Below are 22611 nucleotides of genomic sequence, written 5' to 3'. Positions count from 1 at the left end.
ACTTAGGGACTGATGACCTCAGCAGTTAAGTCCCATAAGATTTCACACACACTGGGACATTTGGACATTTGGACACCTCAGTGTGTGATTAGATTAAAGAAAAGAATTAAAAGCGCAATGAAATACATAGTTATCCATGTTTCCCTTTAACTTGAAGCATTCTGATTTACAAGACATTCAGCCAAACGCATTATTTTGTAGGCGATACTTACTTTTCACCTTTAAGAAAGAATGGATTCCTCGCGAACAACGGATCGAGGTTCTCGTCGACGTGGAAGCTGTTGTCATGGAACGACGTGAAGTCCCTGACGAGCATCGTCCTCGCCAGATCGGCGTCCCTCACAAGCAGCAGCGGCTCCCGGAAGCGGTAGAAGCCACAGAACGGCTCGCCTTCCATCTGGCTGTAGCAAACAAAAGGCTTCTCACTTCATTTAACTAGTGTCCTACTTGCTGTACGGTCGTTTAGCTCTGTTTCAAGACAGTAAATTCAGATGGGCACAAGAGCACTGAAGAAGAAAGGGAGGAAGAGAGCTAGGGTATCGCCGTGCTCTTTCAAGGGATTTACCTTAATCCTTCCACTACCATTGACTCAGATGTGTCCCACGATAAGTTATGAAAGAATCAGTGTTAATTTTTCGCATGTTAGTGCTATGTATCAGTCTTCCACTGGAAAATGGAAGCCTGCTAATGGTTTGCAGAATTATTATAATTACAGTTTGCGCATATAGGTTGCTCCGTCACTGCTCGCTAGATTTCTCGCCGTAAAAGATGGCATTTATTGACTGTATTATCCGACTTACAGAGTAAATGATAGCACTGGAAGTAAAGGTGCAGCTGTCAAAACAAGAAGAGCTCCTGGGTGCTCAAGTGGTGTGTACAAATCTATGGCGACTACTGAGGACCATCTGCCAACTGCAGGTGAAACAAGAAGGCGTGTATGATGTGCTAAGAGGAAGACGGAACCAGGACAAAGATTATGTAGCATATCCCATATTGTTTTGTAGAAAGATGTTTCACACATTACTACAAATACAAGGATTGATGTGGCACCGGCCTTGCCGCAGTGGATACACCGGTTCCCATGAGACCATCGAAGTTAAGCGCTGCTGGGAGTGGCTGGCACTAGGATGGGTAACCATCCAGGCCGCCATGCGCTGTTGCCATTTTTCAGGGTGCACTTAATCTCGTGATGCCAAGAGAGGAGCTACTCTACCGAATAGTAGCGGCCTTCGGTCAAGAATACCATCATAACGATCGGGAGAGCGGTGTGCTGACCCCACGCCCCTCCAATCCGCATCCTCCTCTGAGGATGACCCGGCGGTCGGATGGTCCCGGTAGGCCACTCGTGGCCTGAAGATGGAGTGCTTTTTTTTACAAGGATTGATGTGATTGTCACATGAGCCACTCGAACTGGCATGTAATGATTAAGCGCTTGTTATTTCGAAACTCAGTTTCGAAACCCTGTAATTATTTCCCACTGCGATATATAAGTTTGATATTTGGCTCAAAGGTGCCTACAACCTTCGTCTGTAATGGTACAAAAGAGAGTGAGCCTTGCGACATCAAGCGCAGGCTCGGCGGCGCTTCAAACTGTGAGAAACACGCGGAAAAGAGACCAGAGCTCAAAAGTTCACGTAAGGTGTGAGACGGGTTAAGGACGTCACACTGGCACCAAATTTTACTACAATTCTGCCAAACGCCACCGTGAACGTAGCAAGCGATGGTAAGGTCGTCGCTACCCCTCTTACCCACATTTTACCCCTTCTTATGACGCGTCCGCGACGGAGGTTAGCACCACGACACTCCCCATTAGAATCAAGTGTTTTCTTACGTGTGGCAGAGGAAAATATTTCAGTCGTAGCACTACTCAGAACCGACACGAGAATGTGTCAGGAGCAGCATAAAGGACGTCAATGACAGGTTGATCTGAACACATTTTTCAGTTGAAAACGACAGTTCTTAGTGCAGTGAGTACCAGGACAACATTCGTGATAATCCTTGACGCTGCTGACACTTCACGGTCTCTTCAGCCCTTCTGTAGAGACATCGTGAGGTATCAACCCCACTGAATGTAATCACACCCACTTGGAGTTGCAATGCGACCGTAATTTTTACGTTTGTATACAGAATGGGAACCAAGCACAAGGGGCTGTTCAAAGCCATTCGATGAAATTTGAAGGTGGCATGATCCTAGAGGGGTGCGACATTGACACATGCATGAATGAATTGCCGAAGGGTCCTTCTAGGACCCTCCCAGTTCGTCAATACTGTTAGTGCGGCGGTTGTTGAACACTTTAAAAATGTACTTACACAGAAAAAACACGTGAGTCATTCTTTACGCCTCCTAGTAGATATGCCGAACTGGGTATGCCTAGTGGTTGCCTACCTACAGGCGCCAAGTCTCTCGCCGCAGAAGAAGTAATGGGGAGGGCAGAATACCAAAGAGCAGTGAAGTGGTTTGACAAGGTATGCTCACTGGTAATACAATCTAGAAATGAAGAGAGGCAAAGAATACTGCAAAGGAAAGCAAGACACGTAGTGGAAGATGATAGAGAGAAGAGAAAGAGGGCAGGTAACTTATGTAGTGCGAAAGGAGAAAGATAGAGCACTTGGACGAAATGAGGAATAATAATGAGATACGAAAGTTCTTTAAAAGATTTACAGAAATGAAAGGATTCCAGCCGAGAGCAAAGACAAAAATGGAAATCTAATTGAATATAAAAGCGAAGCTTTGGAGAAATGGCAGGAGTATTTTGCTGAATTACTTGAAAGAAAGGGGGGAGAGAACAGAGGGGAAACCTTGAATGAGGCTGAGGAGGGACGGAACTTGTAATTAGAAATAGAAGCGGAAGGAAATCGAACCACCAGACGTAGAGGAAGTGAAGAATGCAATAAAAAACTTAAAGAATAATAAAGCAGTGAGAGAAGACTACACAGAGGTCGAATCATTAAAGTTTGGGGGAAATAAGATGGAGATGGCTGTTAATGAATTAATAAAGGAAATATGGATAAAGGAAGAAATGCCTAAGGATTGAAAATGGGAATAATCTATCTCATAAGAAAGGCAATAAGGCAGAGTGCAGTAATTATCACGGGATTACTCGCTTAGATACAACCTATCAGGTGTCCAGTAACATCTTAACCTCTCGGCTAGATCACCTGGGCGAAATGATACTGGGGGATTATCGGGCTGGTTACAGAAAAAATAGATCCTCAATATACCAGACTCTTTTTTACTGAGACAAGAGCCAGAGAAATTTTATGAATATGACAAGCAACTGCATCAATTGTACATAAACTTTAAAGAAACATGCGACAGCCTTCAGAGGGATAAGATTCTATAAAGTATGAAGGATTTTAGAATCCCACTAAAATTAGTGAGGCTGACCAAAACGGCCTTGAAAGCAACGGTTTGCAAGGACAAAACAGAGCAAGAGTTGTCGGGAGAGGTCCATGGGCGGGGCGGCTGCGGAACAGATGCGATCTCTGCGCTACTCTTTAACTTAGCAGTAGAGAACATAATTCGGAAAATGTCAACAAACACTATTTAGCCGGCAGGTCCAGGAGGTGACATACGCTGAAGACAAAGCATTAATTGCTAGGAATATCAAACCCTTGAAGGATAATTACACTGCACTGGAAGGAGCAGCGCTGATGTCAGCACTGGGAGTTTAATACAGAGAAAACAAAATATGTGGTGATGGGAGATCCTGACTTCAATAAAAATAAATGGGAAATGGTACCAAAGAGTGGAAAGTTTAAGTCACTATGCTCGATAATAACATAAGATAACAGGACGGTAGCAGAAATTCAAGAAAGGATAACAAGTGGCAAGACCATAAATCTTAGCAGGAATACAAAAATCCAAATACATTTTACTGTATTAAGTCCTGTGTTAATGTGTGGTTCGGAAAGCTAGGTGATGGTCACAAAGGCGGAAGGCTGGTTGTTGATATGGGAAAAGAAGATTTTGAGGAAGATATTTGGGACAGTAAGTGAAGAAGGAAACTGGAGAATAAGGACAAATGCAAAACTACAAGCACTTTTGGACAGATAAATATGGTAGTGAAAATCAAGCAAGGAAGAAGGGTACTGTGGGTTGGGCATGCTCAGAGAATTCCAGAAACGCTAAGTGTTAAGGAAGTGTTTATAGGAAAGCCTGAAGGGAGAAAGAGAAGAGGGAGATTCAGGAAAAAGTGGCTTGATGATATGGAGAAGGATCACAAAATCAGGAATTGGAGAAGGAAAGCTGTGGACAGAGAAGAATGGAGGAAAGTGACAAGGGAGGCCAATGTTCTACAAGGACTATAGCACCGGCCAATAAGTAAGTAAATAAGTACGATACTCTCCAATAATAGGATAGTGTGCGTGTGTGTGTGTGTGTGTGTGTGTGTGTGTGTGTGTGTGTGTGTGTGTGTGTGTGTATTTGTGTGTCTCAGGCTACCGCGAAGAGAAAACAAATGCAGCGACATGAGACAAAATATTAATTAACTGTTCTTGTGCTCCGACAGTGAGCGACCCAGACGAATCAAACGTAATCGAAGCAGAAATATAATGCAAGCAGCATAAGTTTCAGTTCTAGTTGGTTCTGTAGTACGATCATGGGGTGGTATCCTACTAATATTTCTAGTAGTGATAGTTGTTCAATATGTAGTTGTAGTTATAGTTGATTTAACTGAGCTAACACAACGAAACGACAGAAATAGTAATAGAATTAGTAAAACCAAATTTAACGTAATGAAAACCTAAGATTTTTTCCTGTGACAGTAAAGGGGTCCGAACTGAGAATGGGAAAAGTTGCCTTAGGAAAACCGGATGTAACTAGCGCACAGGTAGTCACTGAAACGTTAGACTGATAGTAGTAGGAATAAAAAATAAAAATAAAAACGAAATCGACTAAACATTAAATTTAAGACAAAGGCACATTCAAAATGATTACGTTAATCTGAATTTCATCTGTAATGGTGCATTGTTATTACCAAGAAACTGGAGTATAATGAATGGATAAATAAATGGCTGGCTCTGAGCACTATGGGACTCAACTTCTGAGGTCATTAGTCCCCTAGAACTTAGAACTAGTTAAACCTAAGGACATCACAAACATCCATGCCCGAGGCAGGATTCGAACCTGCGACCGTAGCGGTCTTGCGGTTCCAGACTGCAGCGCCTTTAACCGCACGGCCACTTCGGCCGGCGATAAATAAATACTGTGCTGTTTATCTAAGGCTCAAAAAAGCACTTAAATCATTATTCCTCTTACATTAAGAACATGAACTAAAATTATGGGTATGGGTGATTTCGCATCACATTCAACTTCAACGTCTTTTTGCAACTCGATCTTTCACCTGTGGGATTTTCCTCATAAGTCTTCTGGTATCCCGAGAACATAATGTATTGGCAACATACGCTCACTATCTCATTACCAGCTGTCAGTGCCTAGCCATGACGATCGCGCATCAATGAGAGTCAGTAATCTTACACAGGTGCTCTACTTTGAAAAAACCACGATCAAACTTTTAAGTTTACGACAACAATGGTTTTCGACACTGTTCAGCCTAAATAAATTGGAAATAGTCTTGATCGCATATCTTATTTAATATGGTGACCGGTTTCGATCTTTTTATCAGATCATCTTCATACCATGAATGTCTGGTGCAGGCGGTGGCGCATGGCAACCCTCTTGTTTCTGGCTGGTGGTGTACTGCAGTACAAATAACGCTCAAATAACGCTAATTCTTCCAGAGTTTGCACCATCGCGTCGGCTATCATTTTAAAATATTGTTCAAATAATTGCTTTATCCGTTCATTTGGCAGTCCTCAAAATTTAAACCACTATTAAATATTTCTGCCAGAATTTCTAAAGCTACTACATCTCCCAAGCCTGCAGTTCCCCATTTTTCATTTGTCGGGCCATTTCGGCCGGCGTTTCGTAATAGGTTTTCTACTCCTCCATAGATATAAGACTCTCCCCTGCGATGTCTTTATGTTGTGTTCGCATTTCTTTCATTATCTTCCATGTTTCTAGGGTGATATCTTGTCGTCTCTCTTTCCAGTACTTATTTTTAAACTCCTTTTGTCATAATACTTTAACCTATCTTGAGTGTAGCTGTGTAGTTAACTGTTTCTCAAAAACAGTTTTCTTCTCCAGAAAGAATTTTCACTACGTAGCTATGTAGTGTGTGCGCTGATAAGAAACTTCCTGGTAGATTAAAACTGTGTTTCCCAACAAAGACTCGAGATCTTTCCTTTGACGGGCAAGTGCTCTACCAACTGAGATACCCAAGCACGACTTAAAACTTGTCCTCACAGCTATACTTTCAATAGTAACCAGGACTGAATGTGCTGTTGTACAGAGAGTTGCTAATTTTGCGTAGGTATCATTCGAGTTGGTTGGTACTAGTATTGCTAATAATGAATAACTGATGAAGGGAGTTGTTAGTAGATCTACTACTTAGTTTAAGTGTAAATGTATAAAAGTTCAGTTCAATCTGAGGGCTGCTTTTCATATTTACTGTTGGCACGCTACTTTATTTTTTGATCACTGTATTTATTGGCCAAGAAGCCGAATATTGTTGTTTCTTCCAGTTTCGTTGTCAGTGGGTCAGTGTTTATTTCAAATTGTTTTATTATTATGCTGAAGAAACTACACTGGAGCGCCAAAGAAACTGGTATAGGCATGCGTATTCAAATACAGAGATATGTAAACAGGCAGAATACGGCGCTGCAGTCGGCAATGCCTATATAAGACAACAAGTGTCTGGTGCAGTTGTTATATCGGTTACTGCCGCTGCAATGGCAAATTATTGACAGTTAAGTGAGTTTGAACGTGGTGTTATAGTCGGTGCACGAGCGACGGGACACAGCATCTCCGAGGTAGTATGGAGCGGGGATTTTCCCACATAACCATTTCACGAGTGTACCGTGAATATCAGGAATCCGGTAAAACATCAAATCTCCGACATCGCTGTGGTCGGAAAAAGATCCTGCGAGAACGGTACCAACGACGACTGAAGAGAATCGTTCAATGTAAGAGAAGTGCAACTCTTCCTCAAATTGCTGCAGATTTCAGTGCTGGCCCATCAACTAGTGTCAGCGTACAAACCATTCAACGAAGCCTCATTGATATGGGCTTTCAGAGCCGAAGGCCCACTCGTGTACCTTTGGTGATAGTACGACACAAAGCTTTACGCATCTGGGCCCGTCAGCACCGACATTGGGCTTCTGATGACTGAAAACATGTTGCCTCGTCGGACGAGTCCCGTTTCAAATTGTATCGAGTGGATAGACGTGCACAGGTATAGAGACAAGCTCATGAATCCACGAAACCTGCATGTCAGTAGAGGACTGTTCAAGCTGGTGCAGGCTCTGTAATGGTGTGGTGCGTGTGCAGTTGGGGAGATATAGTGATATGGGACCCCTGATACGTCTAGACAGGTGACACGTATGTAAGTATCCTGTCTGATCACCTGCATCCATTCATGTCCATTGTGCATTCCGACGAACTCGGGCGATTCCAGCACGACAATGCGACACCCCATACATCCAGAATTGATACAGCGGGATTCCTTGCAACGTGCTCTTCAGAAGAGATCTCCACCCCTCGTACTCTTGCGGATTTTTGGACAGCCCTGAAGGATTCATGGTGTCAGTTCTCTCCAGCATTACTTCAATGTCTAGTCCATGTCACGTCGTGTTGCGGCACTTCTGCGTGCACGCGGGGGTCCTACACGATATTAGGCAGGTATACTAGTTTCTTTGCCTATATTTCACTTATCGTGTTGTTCTAATGCCCATGCCTCAGGAACTAAGTTCAGTTTGTCAAACTGCTATTTTGTTAATTCTCGAAGAAGATAGTTTTCGTTTGATAAAAATTGTGTGTCAAAGTCATCTCGTTACCTCTACTCTTCCAACTGCCGCAATATCCATGCCTAATCACGAGCTACAATCTCAACTGTTGGCTTTGATACATAAGATAAACTAAAAGATATTTCAACAGCGCACGTTAGGGGCGCTCATTCGACATTTTCTGCAACGATTCGTGGAGCCAATTGAGGAGCTGCTTGACTGAGAGGTGGTGGCTCCTATCACGAAACCTGACAACCGCTATGAGGACAGTGTGCTGACCACATGACCCTCCATATCCACATCAATTAACGCTTATCAGCTAAGGATGACATGACGACAGATAGGCACCGTCGGGCCTTCTGAGGCTTGTTCGGACGAAGTTGGTGTAATGAATCCTGGTTATGTAATTCTTCTGATAAATCATTCTTGGAGGCAGCAGTGACAATTAATAGTATGAGAACAGAACAGTAGGAGATGGGAGTAGGATGTTACTCGATGAAATCACTATGTACCGCCAGGCACTAACCCGCTTGGAAATTAATATACCCGCCACTGGAGATATGGCTATCACATGCACAGCACAGCACAGAACAGCACAGAACAGCTTCTTCCTATGGAATTTCTCCTATGTGATTACATGAGGGCAATGGTGTATGACGCCCGAGTAGGAACTAAAAAGCAAGAGATAGTGTTCTAACTTCCTGCCTGATCCTATGACAGACAGCATGTATCTCCGAGCAACTGCGACAGTATCTTATGCGCCGTTTTCATGCAAGCTCTGATACTGGCATGGATCGGGGCTATATTTGTGTAAGTTGTGTATGGAAAACAAAGTGTTATGTATCAGGTCTTTATCTCCCAACAATTAACTTAGGATCCTTTGTCACCTGGACAATTTTGACCCAGAGGTCTAGGACACACCATAAACGTGAAATTTCAATTACAGGATATTAGTCCTTTCTTCAACTTACCAGTAGACGTCTCTGATGACCTCCGTGATGTGTTTCTTGCCGAGCATTGCATGTTTCATGTTTCCAAATGGCACAGATGGTTCTGGGCAGGGAACCCCCAGTCTCTGCCAGTAGCCGTGGTTCCACGACAGGTATTTCCACAGCAGCCACATTGCAAGAACCACAAGGGCGCCTGTAGTGCACCAGTCGAGGGACATGGCGGTCGCAGTCTACCACAAAACTGCTGAAAAACAAACAAGAGAAGTACAATATTGAAATGGCAAATTACTCCCCATTGATGTTATCAGTCATTTTATTTTGATAATGTTCAAATGCTTTGACTAGATAGAGAATACATCATAGCATTTCAGTGAGCAGTTATGGGAAAGGTTTTTAGGGAACCTTCCCGTCCTAAATCGGACTCAAGAAGCTTTTGTCGTACCCCTAATAGATACTGGCCAACGACCTTGCCGCAGTGGTAACACCGGTTCCCGTCAGATTACCGAAGTTAAGCGCTGTCGGCCTCTGCTAGCACATGCATCGGTGACCGTCCGAGTTCACTGAGTGCTATTGGCAAGCGGGATGCACTCAGTTCTTGTGGAGCCAATTGAGGAGCTGCTTGACTGAGAGGTGGTGGCTCCTATCACGAAACCTGACAACCGCTATGAGGGCAGTGTGCTGACCACATGACCCTCCATATCCACATCAATTAACGCTTATCAGCTAAGGATGACATGACGACAGATAGGCACCGTCGGGCTTTCTGAGGCTTGTTCGGACGAAGTTGGTGTAATGAATCCTGGTTGTGTAATTCTTCTGATAAATCATTCTTGGAGGCAGCAGTGACAATTAGTAATATGAGCACAGAACAGTAGGAGATGGGAGTAGGATGTTACTCGATGAAATCACTATGTACCGCCGGTATAAATTGCAGAACTCAGTGCGGCCATCGCAATTACTATTGATTACATAAGTATTATCCACTGCATATTTTAAAACTTAGTACACTGTTCGATTGGGGGAATTATGTGCAAATAATACACAGCTTGCATACGGCCTGTACTTTGCTAATTTAACCAATGTCAATAAATGACCTGGCGTCAATTCTGTTCGTCAACATATTTATACGTACTCCGCAAGCTACTGCATGGTGTATGGTGGAGAGTAACTTGTACCACTGCTAGTCATTCCCTTTCCTGTTTCACTCGCAAACCGAGGGAGGGGGTAACGACTGTCTATGGGCCTCAGTACGAGCCTTAATTTGTCTTATCTTCTTGGTCCTTACACGAAATGTACGTTGGCGGCAGTAGAATATTTCTGCAGTCAGCCTCAAATATCAGCTCTCTAACTTTTCCCAACAGTGTTTCACGTAAAGAACGTCGTCTACCCTTAAAGGATTCCCATTTGAGTTCATGAATCACCTCCACAATACTCGAGAGTTGAACGAACCAACTTGTAACAAATCTAGCAGCCTGCCTCTGCCCTGGTGGGGATACCAAACAGTCGATAAATACTCAAGAATGGGTCGAACTAGTGTTCTATATAGGCTCTCGTTCATAGATGAACTACACTTTCTATAAATTCTCCCAATAAACCGAAATCGACCATTCGCCTTCCCTATTACTGTCCTTACGTGCCCGCTCCATTACATATCGCTTTGCAGCCTTAGGCCTACGTAGTCGACCAATGTGACTCTATCGAGCAGCACACTGCTGAGGCTGTATTCGAACATTATAGGAGTCTGTTTTCTACTCATTTGTATTAATTCTACTAAACTAAACTCCTCCCGGAAAGGTCATGAAGGCCCAAGGGTACCGACCGACCGCCGTGTCAGACCTTACGCGTCACTGGATGCGGATATGGATAGGCCTGTGGTCAGCACACCAGTCTCCCGGCCGTATGTCAGTTTCCCAGACCGGAGCCGCTACTTCTCAATCAAGGAGCTCCTCAGTTTGCCTCACAAGGGATGAGTGCATCCTGATTGCCAACAGCGCTCGGCATACCAGATGGTCACCCATCCAAGTGCTGGCCCAGCCCGACAGCGCTTAACTTCGCTAATCTGACGGGAACCGGTGTTACCGCTACTGTTAACTTCCGTTTCTATATATTTAGAGCTAGCTGTCATTCATCACACCAACTGCAAAATTCTGTTTAAAACTTCGTGTATCCTCCTGCAATCACTCAACGGCGACATCCTCCCTTGTACCACAACGACATCGGCAAACAGCTGCATACTGCTGCTCACTCAGTCCGTCATATAAATGTACTGAGGAGAGGAGAAGTTTACGACCCTTCATCAACAAATTGCAGTAAGCTGAAATCAGCAACCAAAAGGAAGCGCCTACGAACGGTACTCAAAAGTTTGTCCTGTCTCCTCGTGTCCATTCACCACTCATTACCAATGTCATTTGGGTAAATTGGGTGCTACAAGCCAAAGTGTCTGGAATGCTGGGTATTAAAATGCCAAACCAAGAAGAATACCAAATTTTGTTTATTGTACATATACATTGTAGTAGGATGAACACATAACTAAATTTGAAGCTGATTTCGGTGTATAAAGAGTGAGAAATGTAGTACCTCTGGCAGCAATATGCTGGACGGCGAGTCTAAGTTCGTGCGTGTTCTTGTTGAAAGATAACACTGTCGGGGAAAACGCAACAGCAATAATAATTAATGGAGAGTAATGAAATTTCGAGAAATATTTGTCTACATAACATGTTTAAGTGATTGACATTGCAACATCACAGGTTAAAGTAAGCGTGAGGTAAGTCATTGCAAATATAATGATAACTCTTGTAACGGACAGACTGTTGAATACTAACATGAAAACGTGCATTCACTGTCTTGTACAGCTGCCGGGTGACAGTTTGTGAGAAGGTGTTCCATGCCTATGGTGCTGGAGTTGTCGTCCGATGGGGAATGGCAATTGAATCTCAATGTAGACAAGTGTAATGTGCTGCGAATACATAGAAAGAGAGATACCTTATCATTTAGCTACAAAATAGCAGGTCAGCAACTGGAAGCAGTTAATTCCATAAATTATCTGGGAATACGCATTACGAGTGATTTAAAATGGAATGATCATATAAAGTTGATCGTCGGTAAAGCAGATGCCAGACAGAGATTCATTGGAAGAATCCTAAGGAAATGCAATCCGAAAACAAAGTAAGTAGGTTACAGTACGCTTGTTCGCCCACTGCTTGAATACTGCTCAGCGGTGTGGGATCCGTACCAGATAGGGTTGATAGAAGAGATAGAGAAGATCCAACAGAGAGCAGCGCGCTTCGTTACAGGATCATTTAGTAATCGCGAAAGCGTTACGGAGATGATAGATAAATTCCAGTGGAAGACTCTGCAGGAGAGACGCTCAGTAGCTCGATACGGGCTTTTGTTAAAGTTTCGAGAACATACCTTCACCGAAGAGTCCACCAGTATATTGCTCCCTCCTACGTATATCTCGCGAAGAGACCATGAGGATAAAATCAGAGAGATTAGAGCCCACACAGAAGCACACAGACAATCCTTTCCACGAACAATACGAGACTGGAATAGAAGGGAGAACCGATATACTCAGAGTACCCTCCGCCACGCACCGTCAGGTGGCTTGCGGAGTATGGATGTAGATGTAGATGTAGATGATGTTTCACATGTGCTCGATTGGTGGCATATGTAGTGATTGAGCACGCCAAGGCAACATGTCGACATCCTATAGAGGATGTTGGATTCCAACAGTGCTAAGTATGGGAGTGTTACCCTGTTGTAAAACACTCCTTGGAAATCTGTTCATTAACGACACCACAACAGGTCGAGTCACCAGGTTGACGTACACTTTTGCAGTCAAGGTGCGTGTCCTGCCGACATACGAAATCGCACCCCAGACCATAACGCCAGGTGTACGTTCAGTGTGTCCAGGACGTAGACAGGTTGCTTGCAGGCCCTCACCTGGTCACCTTCTAACCAACACACGGCCATCGTTGGAACCGAGGCAGAACTAGCTTTCATCAGAAAACACAACAGATTTCCACCCTGACCCCCAATGACCTCTCACTTGACACCACTGAAGTCGCAAATGACGGTGATTTGGGGTTCGAAGCTGTCCTTGAAGCACCCGATTTGTAACGATTGGTTGTGTCACTGTGGTGCCAACTGCCGCTCAGATTGTTGTTGCAGATGCAGTACGATACGCCGCAGCCATACGCCGTACACGACAGTCTTCCCTCTCGGTAGTGCCACGTGACCGTCCAGAACCCGGTCTTGCAACCGTACTTTCTCGTGACCACCGCTGCCAGCAGTCATGTACAGTGGCTACAAACTTAGCACGCCTTTCTGCAGTATCGCAGAAGGATACCTACTACACGAGCTCGTTCAAACTCAGTGAGATATTGATAATGGCATCTTCGTTGTCTTAAAGGCATTCTTGGCTAACATCAGCTCAGCGCGTCCAGTCTGAAAGGTAACTAACGCTCACGATCGTTATAGCATGGATTTAAAGCAAACCTGATTTGGATCCTCAAGCGCAGTAACCGCCACTCTCATACGATTGGAGCGAAATCAGAATAGACATCATCTTCACACCGACCAACTTTCGTTTATGTCGTAATCACCTTCTTGGTGTTGTTGTCTTATTTCCGTCAGCAATTATCACAATGATAGAATGCAACCACTTTCCTTAACATGTCAGCATTGTAACTCCTTCTGCTGTCCAAATTAACAGCTATGGCAACCAAAGATGATCGTATTGTGCAACCAGAGGCACCCCAAACCACCACGCCATGTGCTGTTCCCATATAACGAACAAGAATGTCATCAGAGAACATTCGTTCCCCTCGGAGGTCCTGACATGGATACGTCCATCGTGATGCTGAGTGCAAAATCGGCATATGGCGCCACTCCTGTGTCCAGTGAAAACACTTTTGTAAAATGGGTGTCGAATATTCGTAATATGCTCAAATATCTCACAAGACTTACACTCTGAATAGAAGATTCCAGTGTGGCATTTTGATGTCGTGACCCGGCGTCACCCACATGGAGACAACGTTCTGGTTTGCTATTGGCTAAGCAAGGCTCCGCTATATATCGTCATCATCATCATGATAATCATCGTCATTAGTGTTCTGCTCGTAGGCAGGTTTTCACTTGATAAATCTCCACTCTCTCCTGTCTCCTACCATCCTGCCATACTCTTCAGGTTCGCGTAATTTACGCTTCCTTTGATGTCGTCTATCATCTTGTATCTCTTCTCTCCTCTCAATTATCTTCTCCATTCTCCTCCATATCTACATCTCAAATGCTTCTAGTTCTTTTTCTTCATCCTTTCGTCTCAGTGTCCACGTTTCTGCCCACACAGTGCGACACTCCAGGCAAAACACTTGCCAAGTCTTATGCTCAGCCCTTTATCTGGTTTTCCACATAATAATCACCTCTTTCTATTGAATACCTCCTTCGCTGTAGCAATGCAAGTATTCACCTTCTGATGGTGTCTCATATCTTCAGTGATCGTACTTCCCAGATATTTAAACGTTCTTACACGGCTAATAATAGCTGGTCCTATCTTAATATTTGCCAGTCTCCTTCCTTTGCTGATTACCATACTGCGTTTTTGCTGCATTAATTCTCATCCCATATTTCACATTAGCTTCATTCAGATACTTTAGCATTTTGCTTATAGTTAGTTCACTTCCTGCCACTAATACCGCGTCAACAGCAAATATTTCCATCTACGCCCATCATAATAATCTGTTCCAAGCATAACAATAAACGGGAGAGGCAACAATTTTCCCTAATGTCCCTTTTAGTGCGGCGTCCTTCCGATATTTCATTTCTGATCCCTATTCCTACTTTCTGTTGTAAACATAGGTTCTGTACCAGTCGTCTCTCCTTCAAATTTACTCCTTTCCTCTTCGAAATAGCCATCAGCTTGTTCCATTGTACTCTGTCAAAAGCTTTTCCCAAATCAACAAAAACAGTAAAAATTTCTCTTCCTTTCTCAGTATTCCTTTCGCCTATGATTTTTAACAGTCCAATAGCATCTCCTGTTCCCTAAATCCGATGTGTTCTCTCTAGTCCATTTATACTATGCGCCATAGAGCCTTCTGTTCAACACTCTCAGCAATACTTTAGCTATATATAATAGCACAGAAGTTCCTTTGTTGTGATTGGTTAAGACGCTTGAGCAGTGTCGGCTGCTAAAGTCAGGCTGTTGGCGGGGGCCACAGTAGACGGTCGTACCACTGGTGTCTCTCCTCAGTTGTTGTAGAATAGTATTAATTGTGTATTAAAAAGAATATCGGGGCAACGGACAAAGTAGACGGTTGCAATAGTGATGGAAACACTCAATTATTATAGAAAATGACGTTACTAAATGCATCGTAATCGCACGCGAATGTGACGACCGAAAGCGCAGCCGCGCGGAATAAGTTTTGACAAAAGTATCGCTAAGGACGACCTTATTACTTTAAGATGTGGCTAGGCATTATTAGATTAACGTACCAAGAAGTGATAGGTGTGACATTAAACAAAGAGTTCAGATGGAATTTCGTCTGAAGACAGTGCTGTTGCAAGACTTACAGACCGTGGTAAACCATGGCATTTACTGCTTTCCTCCTCGCTTTAGTGCAGATTTAACGCAACAGCGCCACAACAGCTCACAGAGGCCACGACCTGGTGCTGTCATCTGTTGCCTGACGGGCATCTTTAGAAGATACCAGGTAGGAGTCCTCTAGAGAACTTTTGTGTGGTGTAACGGATTTGGACACCTCCATTCCAGAACTCTTACGTACAGGCTACGGTTTGGCTATTACAACCAGACACCAGGGCACACACCTGTTAACATGAGGAGAGTGTCCTACAGTGTTGTCGTTGGCCTCGCTATTGTTGGCACATCTGTTCACAATCAGCCGCCGCATAAAGGTAAACCGTATCACTGGTCGCCGTATTGAGAGTCCAAAGTGCTCAAGCGCCGTCGTACTGTCGTACTCTCCTTGTGGATACTTGTCCCCATAGCTTTAATTGTTATTAACTAAGTTAACTTGTAGTAATGGATTGAACTTTAAGTTAATTTTGAAAAACGTTAAAGGACTCTTTTAACTTCCGCTTTCTTTGAATCTGATAAACGGTAGCTAGATCTTACTACAAGGTGTACAACTTTGCTTCCGCCATTTTTTCCCAACATTTGAGGCTTTAATGAAACAAATTGGTTACACATGTATCATTGAAAGTATTTTCCATCTCTGGCCACTACTTTCTCCCAACTTTCGGGCAGTGTACGGATCCCGCGTCGAAATAATTCTTAATCTTTTGAAGCGATCCACGAATCGATCCAAATTGTGACTTATTCATGATATCGATAGTGTTGGTCAGCCAGGCCGTCGGCCATTGATCTGAACAGAAGATAGTCAGAGGGACTATCTGGCAACGTCTGGAGAATACGGCGGGTGGTGTAGGACTTTCCATTTCAACGTTTCCAAGTATGTTTTGACGTCTTTTGCAACGTGGGGTCGAGCGTTGTCGTGCTGCAAAATCACTTTATCGTGCCACGCGCTGTATTGCTGCCGTTTGTCTTTTAATGCTCTGCTCAAACGTATTAATTTCGTTCGATAACGAGCACCTGTGATTGTTTCACTTGGTTTTAACACCTCATAGTACATGTCGCCGAGCTGGTCCGACCAAATGCAGAGCATGATATTGGAGCCGTGAATATCCGTTTTGGCCGTCGATGTGGAATCATGGTCGGGATGTTCCCATGATTTTTTACGTTTAGGGTTATCGTAATGAACCCATTTTTCGTCCCCGGTCACAATACGATGCAAAAATCCCTTGCGTGTTTGCCTCTCAAGCAACTGTTCACAAAAACGCAAACGCCGTTCAACGCCTCTTGGTTTCAGCTCACACGGGACCCGAATTCCTTCTTTCTGAATCATGCCCATAGCCTTGAGACTTTTGAAATGGTTTGCTGTGTCACTCTCACTAATCGTGCCAGTTCTTCTGGAGTTTGAGACGAGTCTTAGCTCAGCAATGTCTTCAATTCTGCATCTACGCTGCTGCTACGGTCGCAGCTTCTATCTAATCCTGCCTCGGGCATAAATAGATGAAGGCACCGGTAGCAACCTTCTTATCCCTCGGACCCCGATGAACGCGCCGGACGAAATGCACATCTCGACGCTCTAAGTTGGGGCGCACACCTCATCATCCGCCCTGATGCCACCCACTCCGACCAAGGGCCCTCCCCACGGGCGCCACCCAGCCTCAGCAAGGGCAACATGGCAGGATGGCCATTGCCGGGAGTCCCGATGCCCCACGGAGATAGGCATCTACTCCTTGGCATACGTGGGGAGTTAACGGCGCAAGCATCAGCAGAACGATCCCTGTGTTGTCAGGGGGCTATACAACCAACACGATACATGGTGGCCCCACCACAACGGACTGGCTACCGTGCTAAATCTTAGGTGCAAAAATGTCCAAGGTCGTCGTCTCAGCAAAAAGCAACACTGCACATTACCACTAGGTAATCGCACCCAGGAAGGTATCCTCGCCCAAGAGATGGAAAACGAGAGAGACAGCATTGCGACGACGAGAAAGCCGGCTAAAGGTCTCAACGCACAACGGATACAGTGCACCATGTAAGGCACCCTTCCCCAATCGGCTCGCTCTTCGGAAGAATTTAGAAAGATGGAGGTCAAACCCAAGAGGGGACCATCACATAAGGCCGAAACATTTGAGACTCCTTTTAGTCGCCTCTTCCGACAGGCAGGAATACCGCAGGGATATTCTTACCCGCAGGGGGGAAGGGGGGGGGGAGACCAGTAGTTATTTCTGATGCACCACTGTAGGTTTACTGTAACCCTTGGACCTTCAGATTGACGATGAGACACAGAAATTGCATCAGGACTCAATACAACAAGCACCATGCCGACTTCTGCCCGGGCACGTAACGCTGCAAAAGATCTGTGCTTGGAACCTTTCCTGGGAGTCCAGTAGTACTACTGTAGGTTTACTGTAAACCTTGGACATTCACATTGACGATGAATCACAGAAACTACATCAGGATTGAATACAATAGGCATCATGCCAATTTCTGTAAAGAGGAGTAACGCTTAAAACGGACTGTGCTTGGGAACTTTCGTGGGAATCCAGAAGTAGTTTCCGATACACTACTGCATGTTTACTGTTACCCTTATACTTTCACATAGAAAATGAAACACAGAAATTACATTGGGATTGAGTACAACAAACATCATACCGCCTTCTGTACAGGCGAGTAAAGCCTCAAACGGATCATTTATTGGGAGTGAAGTAGTTGTTTCTGATTCACCGCAGCAGGTTTACTGTAACCCTTGGACCTTCACATGACGATGAAACACAGAAAGTGCATCTGGATTGACATGCTGACTTCTGTCCAGAGGAGTAAGGTTTCAAACGCTCTCTGCTTGGGTACGTTTTTGGGAGTGAAGTAGTAGTTTGGGATGCACCACTGCAGATGTACTGTAACCCTTCGACCTTCACATTGACGATGATACACAGAAATTGCATCGGGGTTGAACGCAGACGAGTAGCTCTTCTAACGGTCTGTGCTTGGAGTCCTTCCTGGGAGTCCAGTAGTTGTTTCTGATACACCACTGCAGTATTGCTGTAACCCTTGGACCTCCATATTCAAGATGACACACAAAAATTGCATCGGGACTCAAAACAACAGGCACCATGCCGACTTCTGTCCAGGCGAGTAACGCTGCAAGCGATCTGTGCTTGGAACCTTTCCTGGGAGTCCAGTAGTGGTTTTCGATGGACAACTGTAGGTTAACTGTAAACCTTAAATCTTCACATTGACGATGAATCACAGAACCTGCATCAGGATTGAATACAATAGGCACCATGCCATCTTCTGTAAAGGGGAGTAACGCTTAAAATGGACTGTGCTTGGAAATTTTCTTGGGAGTCCAGTAGTAGTTTCCGATGCAGCACAGAGTGTCTACTGTTACCCTTGGACCTTCTTATCGACAATGAAACACAGAAATTGCATTGGGATTGAATATAACAGGCACCATGCCGCCTTCTGTACACGCGAGTAACGCCTCAAACGGTCTGAGACTGGAAGATTTATTGGGAGTGAAATAGTTGTTTCTGATGCACCACAGCAGGTTTACTGTAACCCTTGGACCTTCACATTGACGATGAAACACAGAAATTGCATCGGGAATGAATACTACAGGAGACATACTGACCTCTGTCCAGTGGAGTAGGGCTTCAAACGGTCTGTGCTTGGATACTTTTTTGGGAGTCCAGTAATAGTTTGTAACCCTTGGACCTACACAGAAATTGCATCGGCGTTGAATGCAAAAGGAACCATGCCGACATTTGTCCAGGCGAGTAACTCTTCAAACGGTCTGTGCTTGGGCTCTTCCCTGGGAGTCAAGTAGTTGTTTCTGATGCACCACTGCAAGTTTACTGTAACCCTTGGACCTTCAGACTGACGGTGAAACACTGAAATTGCATCGAGACTCAATACGACAGGTACAATGCCGACTTCTGCCCAGGTGAGTAACGTTGCAAAGGATCTGTGTTTGGAATATATCCTGTGAGTCCAGTAGTGGTTTCCGATGCGCTACTGTATGTTTGCTGTAAACCTTGGACCTTCACATTGGCGATGAAATACAGAAACTACATCCGGAATGAATACAATAGGCACCTAGCCATCTTCTGTTTAGGGGAGTAATGCTTAAAAAGGACTGTGCTTGGAAACTCTCGTGGGAGTCCAGTAGTAGTTTCCGATGCACCATTGCATGTTTACTGTAACCCTTGGGCCTTCACATCGACAATGAAACACAGAAATTGCATTGGGATTGAATTCAACAGGCACCATGCCGACTTCTGTCCAGACGAGACGAGAAATGCTTCAAACGATCTATGATTGGAACCTTTCCTGGGAGTCCAGTAGTAGTTTCCGATCCACCCATGCAGATTTACTATGGCCCTTGGACCTTGACATTGACGATAAAACACATAAATTCCATCGGGATTGAATATAACAGGCACAAAGTCGACTTCTGTCCAGGGGCGAAACTCTGCAAAAGGTCTGTGCTTGCAACCTTTCCTGTGAGTCCAGTAGTAGTTTCCGAGCCATCACTGCACGTTTCCTGTAACCCTTGGACCTTCACATCAACGAAGAAACACAGAAAATATTTTGGGACTGCATAAAGAGGTACTATGCCGACTAATGACAAAGCAAGTAACGGTCTAACGATCTGTATTTGGAACCTTTCCTGGGAGACCAGTAGTAGTTTCCGAGGCACCGCTGCATGTTTACTGTAACCCTAGGACCTTCACATTGATGATGAAACACAAAAACAGCATCGGGGTTGAATACATCAGACACCATGCCGACTTCTGTCCAGTGAAGGTCCAAAAGTTATTGTAAATCTGCAGTGGTCCATCGGAAACAACAGTAGGACTCCCAATAAAGGTTCCAAGCACAGACCGTTTGAAGCGTTACTCTCCTGGACAGAAGTCGGCATGGTGCAGGTTGTATTCAATCCCGATGCAATTTCTGTGCTTCATCGTCGATGCTAAAGTTCAAAGATTACAGTACCCGTGCAGTGGTACATCGGAAACTACTACTGGACTTCCAGGAAAGGCTCCAAACACTGACCGTTTGCAGCGTTACTCCCCTAGACAGAAGACGTCATGGTGAGTGTTGTATTTAATCCCGATTCGGTTTCTGTGTTTCATCGTAAATGTGAAGGTCCTAGGGTTACAGTACACATGCAGCGGTGCACTGGAAATTACTACTGGACTCCCTCAATAGTTTCCAAGCACAGTCCGTTTTAAGCGTCACTCCCCTTTACAGAAAATGTCAAGGTGCCTACTGTACTCAATCCTGATGCAAGTTCTGTGATTCATCGTCAATGTGAAGATTTAAGGTTTACAGTTAACCTACAGTTGTCCAACGGACACCACTACTAGATTCCGAGGAAAGGTTCCAAGCACAGATCCCTTGCACCGTTACCCGCCTGGACAGAAGTCGGCATGGTGCATGTTGCATTGAGTCCCGATGCAATTTTTGTGTCTCATCTTGAATGTGAAGGTCCAAGGGTTACAGCAATACTGCAGTGGTGCATCAGAAACAACTACTGGACTCCCATGAAGGACTCCAAGCACAGACCGTTTGAAGAGCTACTCGTCTGCATTCAACCCCGATGCAATTTCTGTGTATCATCGTCAATGTGAAGGTCGAAGGGTTACAGTATATCTGCAGTGGTGCATCCAAAACTACTACTTCACTCCCAAAAGCGTATCCAAGCACAGGGCGTTTGAAACCTTACACCCCTGGACAGAAGTCCGCATGTCTCCTTTAGTATTCAATCCCGATGCACTTTCTGTGTTTCATCATCATGTGAAGGTCCGAGTGTTACACTAAACATGCAGTGGTGCATCGGAAACAAATATTGCTCTCCCAGAAAAGGTTCCAAGCACATACCGCTTCCTCCATAACTGCCCTGGACAAAATTTGCTTGGTGCATGATGTTTTCAATCCCGATGCAGTTCTGTGTTTCATCGTCAATGTTAAGATCCAATGGATATAGTTAACGTTCAGTTGTGCATCGGAAACTACTACCGGACTCCGAGGAAAGCTTCCAAGCACAGACAGTTTGCAGCGTTAATCCACTGGACAGCAGTCATCATGGTGTCTGATGTATTCAATCCCGATGCAGTTTCTGTGTTTCATTATCAATGTGAATTTCCAAGGGTTATTGTAAATCTGCAGTGGTCCATCGGAAACAACTGTTTGACTCCCAATACAGGTTCCAAGCACAGGTGCCTATTGTATTCAATCCTGATGCAGTTTCTGTGATTCATCGTCAATGTGAAGGTCCAAGGTTTACAGTAAACCTACAGTAGTGCATCGGAAACCACTACTGGACTCTCAGGAAAGGTTCCAAGCACAGATCTTTTGCAGCGTTACTCGCCTGGGCAGAAGTCGGCATGGGGCTGATGCAATTTCTATGTCTCATCGTCAATCTGAAGGTCCAAGGGTTACAGTAAACCTGCAGTGGTGCATCAGAAACAACTACTGGTCTCCCCCCCCCCCCCTTCCCCCCTGCGGGTAAGAATATCCCTGCGGTATTCCTGCCTGTCGGAAGAGGCGACTAAAAGGAGTCTCAAATGTTTCGGCCTTATGTGATGGTCCCCTCTCGGGTTTGACCTCCATCTTTCTAAATTCTTCCGAAGAGCGAGACCTTTAGCCGGCTTTCTCGTCGTCGCAATGCTGTCTCTCTCGTTTTCCATCTCTTGGGCGAGGATACCTTCCTGAGTGCGATTACCACTATGGACTGTGCAGTGTTGCTTTTTGCTGAGACGACGACTTTGGACATTTTTGCACCTGAGATCCAGCACGGTATCCAGTCCGTTGTGGTGGGGCCACCATGTACCCTATTGGTTGTATAGCCCCCTGACAACACAGGGATCGCTCTGCTAATGCTTGCGCCGTTAACTCCCCACGTATGCCAAGGACTAGATGCCTATCTCCCTGAGGCGTCGGGACTCCCGGCAATGGCCATCCTGCCATGTTGCCCTTGCTGAGGCTGGGTGGCGCCCGTGGGGAGGGCCCTTGGTCGGAGTGGGTGGCATCAGGGCGGATGACCCGCAATGAGTGGTACATCATCTCTCGCTGGTGGCCAGCCGCCAGCAGTCTCTAAGCATTCTCGGGCTCAATTTAATGCTCAGAAATACGATCCAAAAACGTTCCCATCCCTGGCCACACTGTGGGATGAACTTAAGTCTCAGGATGGCAGTGACATTTATTCGCCTCAGTTGCTAGTTTGTA

The 22611-nt window shown here is 44.9% G+C and overlaps 1 protein-coding gene across 1 annotated transcript in view; it reads right to left on the bottom strand.

Moving 5' to 3' along the window:
- Positions 1-22611, bottom strand: part of LOC124622183 (cytochrome P450 6j1-like) — a 135490-nt gene that overhangs the window by 85304 nt on the left and 27575 nt on the right. Inside the window, exons 2-3 of the mRNA XM_047147829.1 lie at positions 8817-9039; positions 213-401 (exon numbers count right to left, since the gene is read on the bottom strand). Of these exons, the coding sequence (XP_047003785.1) occupies positions 213-401; positions 8817-9013 (386 nt within the window). The 5' untranslated portion in view covers positions 9014-9039. The remainder of the gene's footprint in view (positions 1-212; positions 402-8816; positions 9040-22611) is intronic.

This window comes from Schistocerca americana, chromosome 7 (genome assembly GCF_021461395.2).
Source record: "Schistocerca americana isolate TAMUIC-IGC-003095 chromosome 7, iqSchAmer2.1, whole genome shotgun sequence".
NCBI classification, from domain to species: domain Eukaryota; kingdom Metazoa; phylum Arthropoda; class Insecta; order Orthoptera; family Acrididae; genus Schistocerca; species Schistocerca americana.
Note: the sequence above shows the minus strand (reverse complement) of the source record. Positions and strands in the feature narration are given on the sequence as shown.